The 20,687-nt window shown below is 44.7% G+C and overlaps 1 protein-coding gene across 7 annotated transcripts in view; it reads right to left on the bottom strand.

The window, feature by feature from the left end:
- sh3gl3a (SH3-domain GRB2-like 3a) overlaps positions 1 to 20,687 on the bottom strand; it is a 132,489-nt gene that overhangs the window by 19,117 nt on the left and 92,685 nt on the right. For 6 of the 7 annotated variants that reach the window (XM_078241537.1, XM_078241540.1, XM_078241536.1 and 3 more), the window contains exon 2: positions 7,145 to 7,213. In XM_078241537.1, coding sequence (XP_078097663.1) covers positions 7,145 to 7,213 — 69 coding nt within the window. Of the gene's footprint in view, positions 1 to 7,144; positions 7,214 to 8,569; positions 8,631 to 20,687 lie in introns of all 7 variants that reach the window. The other variant, XM_078241538.1, reaches the window with a different exon arrangement.

Raw genomic sequence — 20,687 nt, 5'->3', positions numbered from 1 at the left:
AATATCCTAATTTTCCTGGTTACAAATTTGTTTGCAGAATCATAGTATTGTAGAATCATAGAATCCTACAGTGCAGAAGGAGGCCATCCGGCCCATCGAGTCTGCACCGACCACAATCCCACCCAGGCCCTAATCCCTTAACCCCATGTATTTACCCTGTTACTCACCCTGACACTAAGGGGCAATTTAGCATGGCCAATCCGCCTAACACGCACATCTTTGGACTGTGGGAGGAAACCGGAGCACCCGGAGGAAACCAACGCAGACACGGGAAGAACGTGCAAATTCCACCCAGACAGTGACCCAAGCCGGGAAACGAACCCGGGTCCCTGGCACGGAGAGGCAGCAGTGCTAACCACTGTGCCACCATGCCGCCCCTAAGAAGACTTAAGTTGATTACCTTGGGGCTGATGGAGCCCCAGGTCATGATCTGCGTAGTATTCTTCATTGATATCATGATATAAAAGTCACACAGGGCAAGGTGCGGTGTATATATATTTCTGCCCCTGAGGGATCAACAGAGTCTGTGTAACACTATTAGAATTGGAGCTCCATGGATTAATCCCAAAAATATTTCAAACATTTCATTTGTTGTATGGCCTGATATCTGTCCAAGCCTTCCAACAGTACCCTGTGATAGGATTCATGACGTTGAAAAGACTTTGGAATACATTGAACACTTCCCATACCTGGCAGCCATCCCTCTCAAAAGGCTCCACAAATATTCAGGCAAAACTCTTACAAAATCAATTTTGATAGGGTGGACTCAGCCATTTGTGCAGTCTCGCCTGCAAGGTCCCGTTTTCTCAATTCTCAAATGGCAAATGTTCCAGGCGAGGGCAAAAAATAGCTTGAAAGTCACTCTGAAATTCTCCTTGCGGTGCCAGCATTGACCTAATAAACAGGGAGGAGCTTGCTACTAATGAGGGGCTGGTGCAGCAACAGCAGCATTGGTGGTTCAGTGGTAGAATTCTCGCCCGCCACGCGGGAGGCCCCCCCCCCCAACAAGTTCGATTCCCGGCCAATGCAAGAGTAGTGTTTATGGGTGGCACAGTGGTTAGCACAGCTGCCTCACAGCGCCAGGGTCCTGGGTTCAATTTTGGCCTCTCACTGTCTGTGTGGAGTTTGCATGTTCTCCCCGTGTGTGTGTGGGTTTCCTCCGGGTGCTCCGTTTTCCTCCCATGGTCAAAAGATGTGCAGGTTAGGTGGGGTGGCCATGCTAAATTGTCCCTAAAGTGTCAGAGGGATCAACAGGGCAGAAAAGTTACAGAGATAGGGCCTGGGTGGGATTGTCGTTGGTGCAGACTCGATGGGCCAAATTGCCTCCTTCTGCACTGTAAGGATTCTTTGACTCAATCTTTCAAAATGGCGTCAACTTGTCCATCAAGCTGCATTATACTTTGAGCCGCAACGTGATCATGATATCAATGAGATACAATGACAGTGAGAAGGAAAAAGGGAACAAACCCTACAATCCAGATCCCAATACCTCGTGGGGCATTCTGCCCATTGTGCACAAAGATCTGCAGGTTAAGAATCGACCATGGCAGAAACTTACAATACTTGGTGGACGCATCCTCAGACTGAGGAACAGCTGACGGTGACCATTTTCAGAAAGGATTGCTATAGAATTCAGAACTCAAAAGAAACACAATGTAACAGCCAGAAAATTAATTCAAGATAAAGATACCATCTCAAAAACCAAAATAAATCCACTACACACCATCTAATAGTAAAAATGATGGTCTATCTTGGCTTCCTCCGGATGTTAGTCTTCAGCCAATTCGATTCACTCCATATGATATCAAGAAACAGCTGCAGGCACTGGATATTGCAAAGGCTATGTGCCCTGACAATGTTCTGGCAATAATACTGAAGACTTGTGCTCCAGAACTTGCTGAGCGCCGAGCCAAGCTGGTCCAGTATAGCCACTACATCTGGCAAAATGGAAAATTGCCCGGGTATGCCCCATCCACAAAACCTTGACAAAAGCCAATATGGTCAATTACTACCCTATCAGCTTACACCTGATCACCAGGAAAGTGATGGAAGTACGAGGCACTTACTTAGCAATAACCTGCTCATTGACACTTAGTTTGGGTTCTGCCAGGGCCACTCAGCTCCCAATCTCATTCCAGCCTTGGTCCAAATATGGACAAAAGAGTTTAATTCCAAAGGCAAGGGAAGAGTGACTGCCCTTGAAATCAAAGCAGCATTTGACCAAATGTGGCATCAAGGAACCTTAGCAAAACTGAAGGCAATGAGAATCAGGTGGAAAACTCTCCACTGGTTGGAGTAATATCTAACACATAGGAAGATGGTTGTGGTTGCTGGGGGTTAATCATCTCAGTCCCAACAGTTCGTTGTGGAGGCTACTCAGTGTAGTGTCCAAGGCCCCCCAAGCTCTTGCCTGACCTCTTGCAAATTGTATGTAATTGTGGGCCTTGACATAAAGTACAACACCCATTACCTCTTGGATGAACTTATGCGTGGAAGTTTAAGAGATCCCACAGAGGTCCCCAGTTAAGCCCTGGAAAGAGCCACTAAAGTAAGAGCGCTGGTAACTTTCGGAGCCACTGGCAACAGACATCTTCCCAATCCCTGTGGCATCAACTCCTCCAGAATGTAGCAGGCGTGAGCCATGAGATCCCTGGACATGCGGAGACAGCGAAGACACTGTCAGAAAAGATCCGCGTGCCCTGTACGCCCTTCATCTTGCAGGCTGCCGAGGCATTATGTTTCTGTGAGCCTCACCTCCTGTATGCGAAGTGGGCTCTGTTGTTCCTATCACTGCCAACATAGTCTTCTCTCCCTGTATCATAGAATCCCTACAGTGCAGGAGGTCGTCATTTGGAGACTCACCTGATGAAGGAGCAGCACTCTGAAAGCTCGTGATTCCATATAAACCTGTTGGACTTTAACCTGGTGTTGTGAGACTTCTTACTATATTCTGTTGTGAAACAGGTAAACCTAATTGCATGCTGACCTGCCCGAATGATTCAGCCACAGGCGATGATTCCCTTGTGCACCCGTTTTAATGAGTATTTATTACATTAGAATTTATGTTAAATATGTTCCCAACATTGCACGGTGGGAAACAGCTCGCCATTGCAGGCTTGACAACATTATCGCAAACTGGTTTTATGATATTGCAAAACCGACTTCCGTACTCTGGTGATATTTTTCATTCCTGCCAGCCATGGTGCCCATCACAGACGGGAGCGGAAAGTCCCAGCTATGGTCAATGTCCACAGCTGGCTAGTCCAATCGATCACTTTCCTGCCTTTTTACTTTATTTGGATAATTTGCAGACTATAAAAATGAATAAGTAGAACATACACGCAGAAAGATTTCACAGTGATTCGAAAGTGTGGATACTATTATTGAACAAATCAGCAACACGTATTTAAACCATACAAATGCAGCTGGACATGCTACAGTTAAATAGCTATCTTTTCAGGGCAGCACAGGCAGCACAGTGGTTAGCACTGCTGCCTCACAGCGCCAGGAACCCAGGTTCGGTTCCCGGCTTGGGTCACTGTCTGTGTGGAGCTTGCACATTCTCCCAGTGTCTGCGTGGGTTTCCTCCGGGTGCTCCGGTTTCCTCCCATAGTCCGAAAGACTTGCTGGTTAGGTGGATTGACCATGCTAAATTTTCCCTCTGTGTACCCGAACAGACGCCGGAGTGTGGCGACTAGCGGATCTTCACAGTAACTTCTTTGCAGTGTTAATGTAAGCCTACTTGTGGCAATAAAATAAAAACTTAAATTTAATACTCATCAATTTACAAATACGTAATTTAGTGTCTTAGATCATGAAGCACATAAGCAGGATGTGAGTTTTTGTGGACACTGAACGCAATGAATTACCAGTTTACCGAGAGCTAACGTGATAAGCAAGTGAAGATGTATTTAGGTACCCGAGGGAAGAAAGGGGAAGATTGGTCCATCACCCTGGACCACAACTGAGTATCGCCTCTTAGCGGCTAGTGATCTCCGAACCAACTCCCAGGGACATTCCCTATTTTTATTATTCTACTATTGCTGGCCCTGCTTTCAGCCATATGGGTCCAGAGCTCTGGAATTCCCTGTCTTCATCTCTCTCACCCTCTCTCCTCCTTTGAGACATGCTTCTTTCACCAGCTTTTGCTCACCCGACCCAGTATCTCCTTCTGTGATATGCCATTAAATTTTGTTTGATAATGTGCCTGTGAAGTGCCTTGTGACGTTAAAGACACATTGTAAATGTAAGTTGCTATTTTCCTTTTGCTCCATCAGTCGGGGGATAAATTGTGAGGCAGATTTTGGGGAAAATGTCTTTAGAAGTTGGACAATAATGTCCCTTGCATTCCCACCAGAAATTTTGTTAGGGCAGCACAATGGTTAGCACTGTTGCCTCACAGTGTCAGGGACCCGGGTTCGATTCCCGGCTTGGGCCTCTGTCTCTGTGGAGTCTGCACATTCTCCTCTGCGGGGATGCTCCGGTTTTCTCCAGAGTCCAAAGATGTGCGGGTTGGGTGGATTGGACATGCTAAATTGCCCCTTAGTATCAGGGGGACTAGCAAGGGTTATAGGGATAGGGCCTGGGTGGGATTGTGGTCAATACAGACTCAATGGGCTGAATGGCTTCCTTCTGCACTGTAGGATTCCATGATTCTATGACCTGGGTTCGATGCAGGCTCGAGTGACTGTGTGGAGTTTGCACGTTCTCCTCCGGGTGCTCCAGTTTCCTCTCTCAGTTCAAAGATGTGCAGATCAGGTTGATTGGCCATGCTAAATTGCCCCTTAGTGTCAGGTGGATTTGCAGGGTAAATACATGGGGGACAGGGCCTGGCTGAGACTGCGGTCGGTGCAGGCTCGATGGACTGAATGACCTCTTTCTGCACGATGTGGAGATGCCGGCGTTGGACTGGGGTAAACACAGTAAGAAGTCTCACAACACCAGGTTAAAGTCCAACAGGTTTATTTAGTAGCAAAAGCCACAAGCTTTCGGAGCGCTGCCCCTTCGTCAGGTGAGTGGGAGTTCTGTTCACAAACAGGGCATATAAAGACACAAACTCAATTTATAAAATAATGATTTTGTAAATTTACATTATTTTGTAAATTGAGTTTGTGTCTTTATATGCCCTGTTTGTGAATACAGCTCCCACTCACCTGACGAAGGGGCAGCGCTCCGAAAGCTGGTGGCTTTTGCTACCAAATAAACCTGTTGGACTTTAACCTGGTGTTGTGAGACTTCTTACTCTCTTTCTGCACTGCAGGGATTCTATGATTTTATGATTCAAAAGTTATTTGCTCTATGAAGGTAATAATCACGTATTTGCATTTTATTGACAGGAGATGGCACTCTAATGTTTTAGAATAAGCTTGCATGAGTCAGAGTATTAAAACAATGCCATTGTGTTTGGTATGATACAGTGACTACACTTAACCACAGAACGCTGCAGTAACAAAACAACCATCAGGATGCTGCTGGTGTCTTTCTCCATATGAGTGGTCTCATCCAATCCCAAACACCAATCACTTTCCAAGCACTTTATTTGCAAGTTGTTACTTAATTCGCTTTTAAAGAATTTATGGGACTGAGGGTTACGGCAGAGTCCCCCCACTCCGCGCCCCTCAGCAGGTTTTGGCAAGGGGTGTGGGGGTCGGTATCAATGTGACACACACGTGTATACTACGAGGGATGGCAAGCCCGACACATTCCCACCCAGCCTCTAGCTGTCCCTCATCAGACAGCAGGTGGGCGAGTGCCAGGATAGGCAACAAGCCCACCACCATTTTTAAATAATTTAAGGGTCACCTGAGCTGGTGAACGAGTCATCGATCTGTATAATAAGCGGCCCGCATTCTTCAAACAGTTGATGGGCAGGCAGGTGAGAGTGGGCAAACTGGAATTTACAAATATTTTTGTAAAGAGGGAAGGGAGGGGGCACAGCAATCGCAGGCTTTCCTTTGCACACTACTACCACCACCCCCCCCCCCCCCACCCCCCCATCCCCAAAAGATGCACCCCCTCCCCACCCCCACCTTTGTTCCTTCCCACCTGGCCACCAAAAACAGCCCTCCCACCCCCTTCCCCAGGCTGCTGAATCATTCCCCATCCAAGACCCTTGACGAACATGGATCAGGATGCCGGCCTTCGCCCAGGGTCTGCTTGCAGTTCCAGCAGTGACCACTATGGAGTTCTGTTGCTGCTGGTAACGTAGAGCTGCTGGCCAATCGGATTGTCCTCCCGCCGGGGGCGGCAGTCTCACTCGTGGCCTGTTTAGCCCTCCGGCAGCACGTCATGGCTGCAGGGCAGGCTTCTCTTAACCATGTCAGCTGCTGACTGACTCTTGAAATGGAGGGTGGAGGTGGGGAGGGTGCAACCCCCAACCCCCCCCCCTCCTTCTGAAATCCAGCCCATGGTCTCTGTTTCAGCCTGCTTGTGCCAGCTGGCTCTACACTCTAGCCACTCACCAGGTCAAAAGGCACTTAGCTTTCTTCTAAGCTCCCCTTCAATTCTTCTTGCGTTTTGATTTAAACTTGGTCATGAATTAATTCCACTGGCAGCTGAGATTGTAATGAGACCATCTATCTTGTGATGAACTTTCAAAACCTTGATGGCATCACATCATCTTTTCAGCTTTAGTTAAAAGACCTACCATTTCCGATCTCTTTTCATAAATGAAATCCATATTCTACAATCAACAAGGAGTGGTTTAAACTTGTCATAGAGTCCCTATAGTGCAGGAGGCCATTCGGCCCATCGAGTCTGCACCGACCACAATCCCACCCAGGCCCTATCCTCGTAACCCTACATATTTACTCTACTAATCCCCCTGACATTAAGGGGAAATTGAGCATGGCCAATCAACCTAACCAGCACGTCTTTCGGACTGTGGGAGGGAACCGGAGCACCCGGAGGAAACCCACGCAGACACGGGGAGAACGTGCAAACTCTACACAGACAGTGACTCGGGGCCGGAATTGAACCCGGGTCCCTGGCACTGAGGCAGCAGTGCTAACCACTGTGCCACCCCGAGGAACTTCAACTATTTTCACTTGTCAGAAACATCTGAAACATGTCCACGATGTTTAACCACCAACCTGATGACTTGCTATTAACTCTGCAAGTCTTTCACAGAAGTACCTTTACTTACCCGCTCCATTTCTACAAAGTCTTCATCTAGTTTTGTTCCTTCAGCTCCACCCATTTTTTCACTGACAAACTGCAAAACAAAAATGTTAGAAGTGTCAAAAAAAAACAGCTTTTTTATAAAGCACACAAGCTTTTTATACATGAAGTGCAAACAAAATAAGCAGCAAAACTATATCGGCAACACTTTTAAGAAAAGACTGCTACTAATTTATGTTATTCAGGTGTAGCATGTGACCACATGAATACAGGAGAAAGCACACGAATATGCAAGAGTGGAAAGTCTGGCCTAATATGTACCCGGGTGGGGCAACCTTTGAGATGAGAGAGGAGGTGCCATCAATGGTTAAGGTGTCTGTCAGGCCTGAAATGTCAAAGTACCCTTCAGGCATGAGATCACTAGTGAGGATGCCTTGTTTGCAAGAGTGTGTACAGTTTTGGTTTCCTTTCTTGAGAAAGGATATACTGGCACTGGAGAGGGTGCAGAGGAGATTCACTAGGTTGATTCCGGAGTTGAAGGGGTTGGCTTGGGGACAGGCTGAGTAGACAGGGATTCTACTCATTGGAATTTAGAAGAATGAGGGGGGATGGTATTGAAACATATAAGATTATGAAGGGAAGAGGTAAGATAGAAGCAGGGAAGTTGTTTCCACTGCCAGATAAAACTAGAACTAGGGGGCATGGCCTCAAAATAAGGGGGAGCAGATTTAGGACTGAGTTGAGGACAAACTTCTTCACCCAAAGGGTTGTGAATCTGTGGAATTTCCTGCCCAGTGAAGCAGTTGAGGCTACCTCGTTGAATGTTTTTAAAGCAAAGGTAGATTTTTGAACAGTAAAGGAATTAAGAGTTACGGGTAAATGGAGCTGAGTCCACAAAAAGATCAGCCATGATCTTATTGAATGGCGGAGTAGGCTCGGGGGATCAGATGGCCTACTCTTGATCCTAGTTCTTATGTTAGCCTAGTGCATCTTGCAATGCAATGGAGAGAAAGCAGGAAAATACTGTTGGGTTGAGAGAAGGAAATATTTAGGTCACATGGAAGGAGGTTATAGGGATGAGGAAGGTGCAAAACGTGGACCCAGAGGAATAAGGTAGAACAACTGGGAAAAGATGTGAGTGGAGTTCAAACAGTTTGGATTACTGATGCACCATATTGTAAATGAGATGGAAATCCAGAGCAGAGAGTGTTAATGGGCTGAAGGACAGTGAGTCTGGGACTGTGGCAGGGCAGGGGCTCATTGGGTAGTGACAGATTGAGAGGGTGATTGGCAAAAACAGTATTATCCATATGCAAATTCAAAAATATTTATTTTTAACAGCCATAAGAATAATTGAGAATCTTGAAGCTACTAAGAAATCATGCAGATAGAGCTCTGCTGTGTTCAACATGTAGAGCTCATTCTCTTCTTCTGAACACAATCTACTTACTTAAGGGCAGAGAGCTCTTGGAACAGGTGAGTGACAGTCAAAACCCAAGAGCACCAATTATCTGTAATACATAGTGCCAAAGTTTACCAGCTATAATGGCAGAACTGAACACTGCTGAGCTTTCAACTGGGACCATCCTACCCACTGGAGATTACAGATTGCAAGATTATTTGGTGATGTATTTCAGTCAAAATGACAAGTCAGCCCCTCCAGGCAATGAGGCGAGCTGGGTAGAGGACTGCAGACCTGCCTGTTTTGTGTGTCAGATTACTTTGGGTGCCATCCAGGTAGATGTTGACTTATTTCCCGTTTTCCTAAAAAGGCACTCTTTAGCTTCCCCCATGAAGTAGATTGAAGTAGATCAGCCAGTTGCCACACATGACTTAGGTCCTTTATTCAGAGAACAGTCACGGAGGTTACATTGCTGTGAATTCTCGCAAAGGGTGAAATCGCAAGTGGTGAACCTATTTTATAATAGGAGTGAATTAGATAGGTTCCAGCCATCCCAAAATGTGGATGTTAATTGGGTTTTTTTCTCTCAGAGAGACTTTTCTGTACTGAAGTTCCAGCTGATCATTTCGCCATTGCACATGGTTCTCTCTCCAATTCTTTTCCCCTTCCTCATGTATTTTCTTGACTATTTTTTTTTAAAGAAAACCAAAAGCAAAAAGCAAGGTCTGAGCCCCAAGCCAATTCCTTTCACTCCACCATTATAGGGAGAGAGACAAGAAAGCAGGGTTTAAAGGACTAGGCCTTTCCCTCTTCCCAAGTTGTCAGCATCGCATTATTGTCCAGTCTGGAGACAGCTCACAGCCTGTAGCCCCAGCAATGAACCGCCTTATTCCCCTTCTCCCCAACATTTAACCACAACCAAATATCAGGGTTCCCTCATCTGGCCAACCTTTTAAAGTCTCTCTCTCTCTCTCTCTTTAAATGAGTGCTCTCTTTTCCCAACCAGGCTTGGGGTGGCTTTTGGTGAGAGAAGTTGTATGTTTAAGAAACCACTGCTTATTGTTCTGTTGCTGGTCATTGTTGTGCAAGTGACAGGTGGATTGAAGAAGTGTTGCTGCTGGCCCTCTCCCTTTCTTTCTCTATATCTCTCTCTGGGGCAGTGAGGTCCATAGATTCACAACCTGAGAAATAGCTGCTCCTTATCTCTGTCTTGAACCTCCCCCCTCTTACTCTACAATTACGATCTCTTGTTCCTAGACTGTTCTAGAAGGGGGAACATTTAGTTACTTTATCAATCCCATTGGGTATTTTATACACCTCAATCAACCCCCCACCCCTCATTCGTCTGTACTCTAGCGAGTACAAGCCCAAGCTACTCAACCGCTCCTCATACGACAGTCCCTTCAAACCTGGAATCAATCCAGTGAACCTCTTCTGAACCGCCTCCAGTGTCACCACATCCTTCCTCAAAGAAGGCAACTAAAATTGCACACAACACTCCAGGTGTGGTCTCATCAATGCCTTATACAATTGTAACAATACTTCTCTACTTTTGTACTCTAGACCTTTTGCATTAAGTGCTAATATTCTATTTGCCTTCCTTATAACATTCTGCACCTGCGTACCCGCTTTCTGAGACTCATGCACAAGGACACCCAGATCCCTCTGCACAGATACCTTTTGAATCTGTTTCCAATTTAAATAGTATTTTGCCCTTTTATTTTTTCGGCCAAAATGGATAATCCCGCATTTATCCACATTAAACTCCATCGGCCAGATTCTGGCCCATTCCCCTAGCCTGTCAATATCCATTTGTAAACGTTTTATCTCCTCATCACAGCCTGCTGTCCCACCTATTTTCGTGTCATCAGCAAATTTCGCTCTGTTACACTCTGTCACTGCTTGTAGATCATTGATATAGACTGTAAATTGTTGTGGTCCAAGAACTGAATCCTGCGGGACCCCACTAGTTATAGATCGCCAACTGGATTTACCCCAACCCTCTGCTTTCTATCAATCAGCCAATCCTCAATTCAAGCCACCAGTCTATCCCCAACCCCTTGGGATCTAACCTTCTGGATCAGTCTCTTGTGTGACACCTTATCAAATGCCTTCGAGAAGTCCAGATAGATCACATCCACAGGATTGCTGTTAGCTACCTTGCTGGTTCCATCCTCAAAGAACTCTAGCAGGTTTGTCAAACAAGACTTGTCCTTCACAAAACCGCGTTGACGCTGGTGAATTGAGCTTTTCTTTTCCAGATGCTCAGTTACTTCCTCCTTAATGATTGATTCCAGCAACTTTCCCACCACAGAGGGCAAGCTGACTGGTCTATAGTTTCCCACTTTCTGCCTCTTTTCTTTCTTGAATAAGGGCATCACATTAGCATGTTTCCAGTCCACCGGTACCTTTCCAGAATCCAGGGAATTTTGGAATATCATAACTAATGCATCCAGTATCTCTGCTGTCACCCCCTTTAACACCCTCGGGGGTTGGCCATCAGGTCCCGGGGACTTATCTATTTTTAAACCCTTCAGTTTACTGAGTACCTTCTCCCTGGTTATAGTAATTTCACCAAGTTTCACTACGTTAACTGCAGTTTTGACAGTGACATGTATTGGTTTAGTGCCATCTGCCATCTCCAAGTTTCCCATTATTACCCCACCATTTCCAACCTCTAAAGGGCCAACATCTACTTTCACTATTCCCTTCTTCTTTATATACTTATAGAAACTCTTGGTGTCAGTGTTTATGTTTTCAGCTAGCTTCCTTTCAAAGTCCATTTTAGCATTTTTGATATTGTATTTCGTCCCCTTTTGTTGGCGTCTGAAGTCCTCCCAATCCTCCATGCTGCCACTAATGTTTGCAGCATTATTACCCCTAATTTTTACCATTATGTTATCTTTGATTTCCTTAATAAACCATGGATGATTTTTCACCCTTTTGCAATTCCTCTTTCTCTCAGGGATGTACCTTTGTTGAGATGTCCTTAATATCTCCCTAAACATTTGCCACTGTTCTTCTACCGTCCCCCGTCCCCCTCCACCACCCCCACTTTAATAATCTTGCCCAGTCCACTTGGGCCAACTCTTTCCTTAGGCCTACTCTTTCCTTAGGCCTGCATAATTACCCTTGCCCCAATGCTAAAACTCGAGTATTTGATTTCTGTTCTCTCACTTCCAATCTGAATTTGAAATTCTCTCATGCTGTGATCACTCCTTCAAAGTGGATTCTTAACAACAAGGCCATTAATCAATCCTTCCTCATTCGATAATATCAGATCTAAAGTAGCCAATTGTCTGGTTGGCTCCATAACATACTGCTCGAAGATAACAGTCCCTCATACACTCTATGATCCCTTCCTCAAGGCTACCCTTGCCAAGTTGGTTAATCCAGTCAATATGCGTGTTAAAGTCACCCATAATTACCAGTGTGCCCTTTTCACAAGCCTGCCTCATTTCCTGATTTATACTATGCCCTACTCCTAAAGTACTGTTTGGGGGCCTGTAAATTACTCCTAGCAATGGTGTTTCTTTCCTTGCTTCTTATTTGTACCCAGACTATCTCAACATTTTGGTCTCCAGTGCCAATATCATTTGAGTCTTGGTGTCAACCTTAACTAATAGAGCAACTCCACCTCCTACTCCTTGTCGTCCGTCCTTTCGGAATACTGAATATCCTTGGACATTCAACTCCCAGTCCCGATTCTCTTGCAGCCACGTTTCGGTAATCCCCATCAGGTCATATCCATCTGCCACTATTTGTGCTGTCAGCTCACCAACTTTGCTTCGAATCCTGCGTGCATTTAGGTACGAGATCTTTAAATAAATCTTACTGATTTGTCTTTCTCTCTCTCCCTCATTATTTGTTGATCCCTGATAACATTGAGTCTTGTCCCTAATACTTACTCCAGACATTTTGTCTTTTTACGTTTCCTGCCTCCTGCAACATTGTTTTCGACTGACTGTTTAATCTGTTGACTTCCACCTTCTGCTCACTTGCTGTCCTGCCGCTTTGGAGGCCACCCCACTGCCTTATTAGTTTGAATCCACCGGAACTGCATGATTAAATCTCCCTGCTAGGGGACCCTGTTGGTGCCACACACACACACACAGAGGCAGAAAAAACTGGCTATTCATGGGAACTCATTGTGTTTAGTTTGTTTAAACTGTGGATAGGTGAAGATTTGGAAAACACTGGGTAATTGTGTGTAAAAGGACTTTCATGTAGGGAAACAAAACCACAAAAGAAATTGCAAACCGTGGGACCTTACCGTACCCAGAACTGCCCAGAAGCTCCTTGTGAGCGGTGGAACTCACAACTAAATATGCAAGTACACAGTAACAGTCATTCTGCCTACAGCCTGGCACACACCATCACAGTTGGATGTGCAAGCTTGGGGAGCAATTGCTTACCTCTTCACAACACAATCATGATAGGAATGGAGTCTAGATATGCCAACATCCATCTTATACACAACCACAGGTCATGCATGTGGCTGTCATTCAAGATGTAGGATATCCTCAGCCACAGACCAACATCTGTTTTCAGAGTGATGGTAAGTTTGGGTTTGCCAACTATCCAAATGTTCTGGACATCCATGCCCGGTGTTTACATGCATACAAATTAATGTTAGTAAATAGAGGCGGTTCAATACTTTATATTTGTATTGCGTGTATTAGGAATAAGGTGGCACAGTGGTTAGCATTGCTGCCTCACAGCGCCAGGGATTTGGGTTCGATTCTGGCCTCCGGTCACTGTCTTCGTGGAGTTTGCACGTTCTTCCCGTGTCTGTGTGGGTTGCCTCCGGGTGCTCCGGTTTCCTCCCACAGTCCAAAGATGTGCGGTTTAGGTTGATTGGCCGTGCTAAATTGACCCCGGTGTCATGGGGATTGGCAAGCTAAATATGTGGGGTTGCGGGAATAGGATGGGATTGTGGTCGGTGCTGACTAGATAGGCCAAATAGCCTCCTTCTGCATTGTACGGATTCTATGGATAAGGTACAAGTTTAAGTTTAATTTTGCTCGTAGTTGTTCTAAGGGTCAAAACTTCAGTTTAGCTTCAATTTAAACAAAGGGGCCTGCAGGTCAGTAGGTTTAATTTCAGTTTAAACTTTGCCTGCATCGTAATGAAGGCTTTGCATTTTCAGGGTTTTAAACAAAATGAAGCAGTTACTTAGCAACCAGAGGTTCACACTGATAAACAAAGTTTCAGTTTGGAAATAGGTAATCCAGAATCAAGAAGACTTCTGCCGAAACAGCTAGAACAGCAGAACAATAGAGAGAGACAGAGAGCAAGTCCCAGAAATCAGGGAATGGGACCAATGAGAGTTCCAAGAGGTTAAAGGAACAAAGGACATAAATCTGGAAAAAGGATTCTATTCAGCAAAGAGAAGAGAGAGGCTCTCAGTTAAAAACAGGTCTGGAGATGTTGGCTCGTGAGAAGTCAGACATCTGTGGTGAAAAGATTGATAACACCTTAATACAGCCCATGAGGTGTTCTGTTGGCGTGACTGGATACCTGAGAGATTGTGTGGAAGCTTGAATACGCTTGGTAATCCAGAACAGAGGAATATTGAAAAGAAAGATTGAAATCATGGAGATGGATTCTTGAAGACATTGAGAGAAAGAGTTATTTGGGAACAGATTCTAAGGTGTGTTCTTTAAGGACGGAAATTGAAAACCCGTGTGTGAAAGTCAGAATTGTAATGAGACCAGTAGGTGGGGGGAATTAATGAGAACTCCGCAGCTAAACTAAACCTATCCTCCAATTCCCACTTCGTAATTTAATAATGTGTGCATGTGTGAGCTCTCGAATGCATGTGCGAGAATTTAGGTGGGTTGTTAAGTACAATTAATACTATTATCTTTTAAAAAAGTTTAGAAGAAAAATTGTCTGTGTCTTTTATGGTCATAACATTTAAACAGTTAAACACTCGCTGAATTGGCAAGTATCCTCTTTCTATAAAAAACCTTTTGTGGTCAAACGAGGAGTAGGAAGAGAGAGGGGCATTCTATCTCATCTCACCTGATCAGTACACCTCACTGAATAGGCTGAGGAGGTCAGAGACCCCCTCCCATTTTTGTCAACCATTTCCTATACATGTCACAAAACCTTCCATATCTTGGTCCTAGATCCATTTGGCCCAACAAGTCTGCTCCGCCATTCAATCATGGCTGATATGATTCTCTTCCCCATTCTCCTGCCTTCTCCCTCCATTCTCCTGCCTTCTCCCCATAACGCTTGATCCCCTTATTGATCGAGAACCTATCTACCTCTGTCTCAAAGACACTCACCTGGCCTCCACAGCCTTCTATGGCATGACTAACGTGCAACTTTAGTTGCATCTGCAGGAGTTCTCAACTATGAAGGAGAAATTAAAAACAGAAAATGCTGTGAAATCTCAGCAGATCGGGCAGCATCTGTGGAGAGAGGACAGAGTTAATGTTTCAAGTCTGAATAACTCTTCGTCAGAGCCTTGAAACAGTAGCTCTATTCTCTCTCCACCAACCTGTAGGCTTTCAGGCCTGCTGAGGTTTCCCAGCATTTTCTGTTTTTGTTTCAGATTCCGACATCCACTGTAATTTGCTTATATCTTACTTGAAGGAGAAATATTTCGTTACGTGCTATCCACCATGAGCTTAACCTGCAGTGGGTTGGAGTAAGACCACAGAGCTCATCAACTACATCTCTTCTTAGCAAAATCTGAATGCTAATGCCAAGGCAAAGTTGGCATCCAGTTTTAATATGCTTCAACAAACTGGGGACAAGTGCCCCCTTGTATATTCCAATCTGGACCTTTGGAATTCTCTCTTGACCCATACAAAGCCATAATAGCATGTTATTTAATGGCTTATTGTCCATTGTTCAAGTATAAAACACTAAGCCCTACAAGAGTCACCAGTGGCTCAGTGTCATCTGTAGAAAGCAGCATCATTGTTCTCACAGAAATGCCTGCAACAAATACACTGATGCCATCCAATACACATCATAGATGAAGACATTGATTAGGACGGGTGACAATGGAACAAATTTAATGTATTCCTCTCAGGAGAAGAGTATGACATCACAATCAGCCGAAAGCAGCACTTGATTTAAAACAAACTGACAATCTGAACTCATCGCATTATTTCAAAATTGCAGCTTTCCTATGATGTACACTTGCCTCGGGCTGTGCAGATGCTGAAGCCAGTCCAATACTCATCATCTGTTGAGATCGCACTGATATAAAACATCAACATCTCCCATTTCAACCAGAAATCAAAGTATCGAATGCTGGCCTATTTGGTTTCATGTTTGTTGGAGAAGGGCAGTTACACAATATTCAGAATTATCCATGTTCTGCTGAGGTTTAGGTACAAACTCTCAGTCTAAACTGGTTTGGTTTATGTCGCTTCCACAGTAAAAAATGCCACTATATTCCGTGGAAGTTTCTGCCACACCCAAAACTGCACTTTGATGGAACACGGAAGGAACGTTTGTGTTTCTGCACTTTGATCCAGTGTGAATAATAACAATAATAATATTTTTGGTCCCCTTACCTTAAAAAAAGGATATAGCAACATTAGAGGCACTCCAATGTAAAGGCAATGGGGCATCGGTATTGTCACTGGACTAGTAATCCAGAGACCCAGAATAAGATCGGGGACCCGGGTTCAAATCCTGCCAAGGCAGATGGTGAAATTTGAATTCAATAAAATCTGGAATTAAAAGTCTACTGATGATCAAATAACCATTGTCGATTGTCGTAAAAACCCACCTGGTTCACTAATGTCCTTTAGGGAAGGAAATCTGCTGTCTTTACCCGTTCTGGCCTACATGTGACTCCAGAGCCACAGCAATTTGGTTGATTCCCCAAATGTCTTAAAGTTTAAAGTTTATTTATTAGTGTCACAAGGAGGCTTACATTAACACTGTAATGAAGTTATGTAAAAATCCCCTAGCTGCCACACTCTGACACCTGTTCGGGTACATTGAGGGAGAATTTAGCATGGCCAATGCACCTAACCAGCGCGTCTTTCGGACTGTGGAAGGAAACCGATGGAAACCCACACAGACACAGGGAGAAAGTGCAGACTCCGCACAGAGAGTGACCCAAGACAGGAATCGAACTCGGGTCCCTGGTGCTGTGAGGCAGCAGTGCTAACCACTGTGCCACCCCTTCTGAAATGGTACTTAGGGATGAATAATAAATGCTGGCCCATCCCATAAAATTAAATTTAAAAAAAACAAGATTCACCAGACTAGTTGCTGGGATGAGATGGGATAAATCTCTCCTATCAAGAGAGATTATATAGACTGGGTCCATAATCTTTGAAGTTTAGAAGAGTGACGGGTGGCCTTATTCAGACACATAAGATCCTGAGGGGGCTTGACAGGGTAGATGGTGAGCTGTTTTCACAAGTGGGAGACGCCCGAACAAGGGGACTTATCTACAAGATAAAGGGCTGGTCATTTAAAACTGAGGTGTGTAGTAGTTTCTTCTCACAGAGGGTGGTGAATCTCTGGAATTCTCTGCCCCAATGGGTAGTAGAGGCTGGATCATTAGAAATAGTCAAAGTGGAGGTGGATAAATATTTGCTAGACCGAGGAATAGAGGGCTATGGGGAAGTGGCAGAGAAAAGGAATTGAGCCGACATAGATCAGCCATGATCGTATTGAATGGCGGGGCAGGCTTGAAGGGCCTGCAGCCCACTCCTGCTTCTATTTCTTGTGAATGTAGTTGGTTTTGGCACTTCCAATATCCTATTAAAATACTGCTTTTCCAATGCTGCTGAGACATTGAATTGTAGCTATTTAAACCTGTATCCTACAGAAAGTGGTATGGATTTATACAACATTCCTCATCATTATTTTCAATTACTTTTCTCTCTCCCTACTTTGAAGATAGATTCAGGACTGCCACACTGTCAGTGGAGGGCCTCCTTCAAAAAGAAGTGCAAATTGCCTAACTCACAATGTCGTGCACACACTTATTTTCAACTCTTGTTCCCTTTGAGTGAGGTTTGCTGCTGGGAGCCGAATAGCTGAGCTTATCTTCAGGTGGCTTGACCACGGGCTTGTTAATAGCTACTCGGAGGCAAGTGCAAACCAAATGTTTCCTTTCCTGGGGAAATGTGTCTGACAGGCTCCAATTATGGACTTGATGTATGGAGAATTGTAACACAGAAACAGGTCATTCATTCCGAGTGCTCTATACGGATGTTTATACTCGACACAAGTCTCTCCTCCTAGCTTGCTTCATCTCAATCTATCTGCATATCTTTCTCTATTCCCTTCTCCCTCATGTACCTACTTTGCTTCCCCTTAAAATGCATATTTTCCATTCACCTCAACTATCCCAAGTTCCACTTTCCAACCATTTTTTAGGTAGTTTCACCTGAAGTCTTTACAGATTTATTAATGGCATGAATTTATTGCCCCTGGCTTTTGACACCCTCCATCATTCGCTAATTCTACCCTTTCAAATGCCTCTATCTCGGCCTTCATTTTCCTGGAGAAAAGAGTCCCTGCCTGTTCAGTCTTTGCTGATCAGTATAACATCTCCGTTCTGCTTTCATCCTGTTCGCACTTTTTCCAATGCCTTTATATACTTCTTGCAATAGGTTGACTAGAAGGGTTCACAATGTAGTCTAATCAATTTCCATATTAAGCCTTGCCATCTCAATCCTGCTATCATGTGGAACCTTGCACACAAATTGAAATCTTTTGCCGCCTGAATGAACATTCATCCATTGTTAAGTTTTACACCAGGATTATAAGAATTAGGAACTAATCTGATTATTCACAGAATCATACAGTGCAGAAGGAGGCCATTTGGCCCATTAAGGCTGCATCAACCCAAGCCCTATCTCCCCGAGCTAGTTCCCCTGACACTAAGGGGCAATTTAGCATGGCCAATCCACCTAACCCACACATCTTTGGAGTGTGGGAGGAAACCAGAGCACCCGGAGGAAATCCATGGGAAGAACGTGCAAACTCCACACAGACGGTGTCTCAAGCCAGGAATTGAACCCGTGTCCTTGGCACTGTGAGGCAGCAGTGCTAACCACTGTGCCACCCCAAAAAGGTTAAAGACAAAGCACAGCATTCGTGCATATAAAAAAACCTTTCTGCCTTTTCCTGATCATACAGAAATGGCTAGTGAGCAGTTTTATTATTTCTGATATTGATTAATTTTCATCCCTCAGTACGAGATCCGAAATCCAAATGAGTGATTTTTGAAGATTATTTTTCCCCCTCAAATATTTGTGTATTTTAAAGAAAAGATTTATAGAGAAAGTGAGGGAAGGAGGAAAAGTAGGATTCCTAACATTGAAGGCAACCAAGACAGTGAGAAGCTTTTGTTTTTCTGACAGTAGATGGTAAGTTTGTTTTCAATGGGTTGCCTCTGTATTACTCTGTGCTTTTTAGATGCATGGCTGAAATGACAAATACACGGTAGCACAGTGGTTAGCACTGCTGCTTCACAGCTCCAGGGACCTGGGTTCGATTCCCGGCTTGGGTCACTGTCTGTGTGGAGTTTGCACATTCTCCTCGTGTCTGCGTGGGTTTCCTCCGGGTGCTCCGGTTTCCTCCCACAGTCCAAAGATGTGAGGGTTAGGTTGATTGGCCAGGTTAAAAATTGCCCCTTAGAGTCCTGGGATGCGTAGGTTCCAGGGATTAGCGGGTAAATATGTGGGGGTAGGGCCTGGGTGGGATTGTGGTTGGTGCAGACTCGATGGGCCGAATGGCCTCCTTCTGCACTGTAGGGTTTCTATGATTTCTATGACAAATCTTATTGCAAAATCAAATTGTGAAGCATAGGAGTGGGATGTTCATCCAGCAGTAAGGATACTTCGGTTGCCAGCAATAAAAGAGCTAACTTTCCATTCGAATCTCCCATCATATCTTGAACAGAGAGTGCAACAATGGACTATGGACAGTCTAAAAACAAAAACGATAATCAGTACTGTAGAGAAATGCAACACGACATTGCCACAGATTCCCTCAAATCAGGCTAATAAAACCATCTTGGCAATGTATTTTGGAAGTGTAGTGGAGAACATGCCCCTGTCTACATCAATGGGGACGAAGTAGAAGTGGTCGAGAGCTTCAGGTTTTTAGGTATCCAAATCACCAACAACCTGTCCTGGTCCCCCCCACACCGACACTATAGAACATAGAACAGTACAGCACAGAACAGGCCCTTCGGCCCACGATGTTGTGCCGAGTTTTATCTGAAACCAAGATCAAGCTATCCCACTCCCTACCATCCTGGTGTGCTCCATGTGCCTATCCAATAACCACTTAAATGTTCCTAAAGTGTCTGACTCCACTATCACTGCAGGCAGTCCATCCCACACCCCAACCACTCTCTGCGTAAAGAACCTACCTCTAATATCCTTCCTATATCTCCCACCATGAACCCTATAGTTATGCCCCCTTGTAATAGCTCCATCCACCCGAGGAAATAGTTAGGAAAGCCCACCAACATCTCTACTTTCCCAGTAGACTAAGGAAATCTGGCATGTCCGCGATGACTCTCACCAACTTTTACAGATGCACCATAGAAAACATACTTTATGGTTGTATCACAGCTTGGTATGGCTCCTGCTCTGTCCAAGACCACAAGAAAGGGTCATGAACGAAGCCCAGTCCATCACTCAAACCAGCCTCCCACCTTTTGACACTGTCTACATTTCCCGCTGTCTCAGAAAAGCAGCCAGCATAACCAAGGACCCCACGCACCCCGGACACACTCTCTTCCACCTTCCTCCTTCGGAAAAAGATACAAAAGTCTGAGGACATGTACCAACCGACTCAAGAATAGCTTCTTCCCTGCTACCATCAGACTTTTGAATGGATCTACCTCACATTAAGTTGATCTTTCTCTACACCCTAGCTATGACTGTAACACTACATTCTGCACTCTCTCCTTTCCTTCTCTATGAACGGTATGCTTTGTCTGTATAACGCACAAGAAACAATACTTTTCACTGTATAATGAACGTCCTGTTAAAAGTCACCTACATTGCAGGAGGAGGCCATTCAGCATCAACTCTCCGAAAGAGCATCTTAACACATTAAATCCGGGTCTTTGGTGTTGTAAGGCAGCAATGCTAACCACTGTGCCAACTACAGTCCTATGAAACATACTAGGGCCCACGTCGGCACACCCAATTCT

This window comes from Mustelus asterias, chromosome 24 (genome assembly GCF_964213995.1).
Source record: "Mustelus asterias chromosome 24, sMusAst1.hap1.1, whole genome shotgun sequence".
In the NCBI taxonomy this organism is placed as follows: domain Eukaryota; kingdom Metazoa; phylum Chordata; class Chondrichthyes; order Carcharhiniformes; family Triakidae; genus Mustelus; species Mustelus asterias.
The sequence above is the reverse complement of the archived record's forward strand: the minus strand, read 5'-3'. Positions and strand labels throughout refer to the sequence as shown.